This window comes from Antrostomus carolinensis, unplaced genomic scaffold (genome assembly GCF_000700745.2).
Source record: "Antrostomus carolinensis isolate BGI_N321 unplaced genomic scaffold, ASM70074v2 C13102978, whole genome shotgun sequence".
NCBI classification, from domain to species: Eukaryota; Metazoa; Chordata; class Aves; order Caprimulgiformes; family Caprimulgidae; genus Antrostomus; species Antrostomus carolinensis.
The window spans coordinates 1-990 of record NW_010353752.1 but is presented as its reverse complement, the minus strand read 5'-3'; the positions used below and the strand labels follow the sequence as shown (position 1 = coordinate 990).

The 990-nt window shown below is 58.3% G+C and overlaps 1 protein-coding gene across 1 annotated transcript; it reads right to left on the bottom strand.

Annotated features, from left to right (window-relative positions):
- Positions 1-296: 296 nt before the first annotated feature.
- On the bottom strand, positions 297-844 carry LOC104519862 (D(4) dopamine receptor; the record flags this gene model as incomplete). The annotated part of the gene is made up of 1 exon (XM_029087130.1): positions 297-844. A coding segment is annotated over one exon (548 nt), but the record flags the coding sequence as incomplete, so codon positions are not given.
- Between the last annotated feature and the right edge of the window lie 146 nt (positions 845-990).

Genomic DNA, 990 nt, shown 5'->3' with positions numbered 1-990 from the left:
GAGTCCACACATGATGGAGAGGGAGGAGGACCAAAGACCATGGCACTTGGGAGGTGGAACACGAGGGAGGTGTTTTATCTCAGCCTCACCTCCTCCAGCAAGGAGAAGGCGTGGTTCTCGGTGTGACACCTCTCACTGCTGCCCGAGCTCCCGTGCCCGCGCAGTTTGGCTCCTGGCAGGGGCGTCTGCAAAGCGTGTGTTTGCTTTGCCAGGTTCAAACACCTCCTGCTGGCCTGACCCCCGCTGCAGGACCACCCAGCACCTTCCCCACCCAACCATCACCCGCTGCTACTCACCAACGACGACAGGCAGCACCCGCATGGCCTTCCGCTCGCGGCCGTTGATCTTGGCCCGTTTCTGACTGTGCGCTGGGTGTGGGTACTTGAGGTGTGGGTAGGAGACAGTCTGGACCCCATTGTTCATCACATAGTCCTCGGGGTGCTCAGAGTGGGCGTAGGGGTTGCACTCCTCCGGCTCCAGCCCGGTCTGCTCTCTCTCAATAAAGGTTGAGGGGTGATAGAGCTTCCTGTTGGCCCCGTAGATGCCACCCCTTAGCTTGGCCTTCCTGGCTTCCTCCCAACGCTTGAGTCCTTGGAACATGGCGCAGTAGAGCACCAGCATGACGGGGCAAGGGATGAAGAAGGAGCAGATGGAGGAGTACACGATGTAGTTGTCATCCTCCAGCTGGCACAAGCTGGGGTCCCGGTTTGGGACGTTGTTGAGGCCAAATATGACTGGGGACGCTACAGCAAAGGCGAATATCCAGGTGGTGGATATAAGGATCAGCTGCCGCAGGTCGATTTGTCGCCGGTTGTAGTTCAATGGGATTGAAACAGCGATAAACCTGCCAATACAGGTGAGTCAGTCCCAGCATGGTGGTGTCACCACTGGTGGCATGAGCGGGTGGTCCCAAAGCTGCTTGTCACTGTCCTTCCCCCCATTAATGTACTTATATAGCCAAGGGCCGGGCTACAGCTGGTCTCCCCCCTC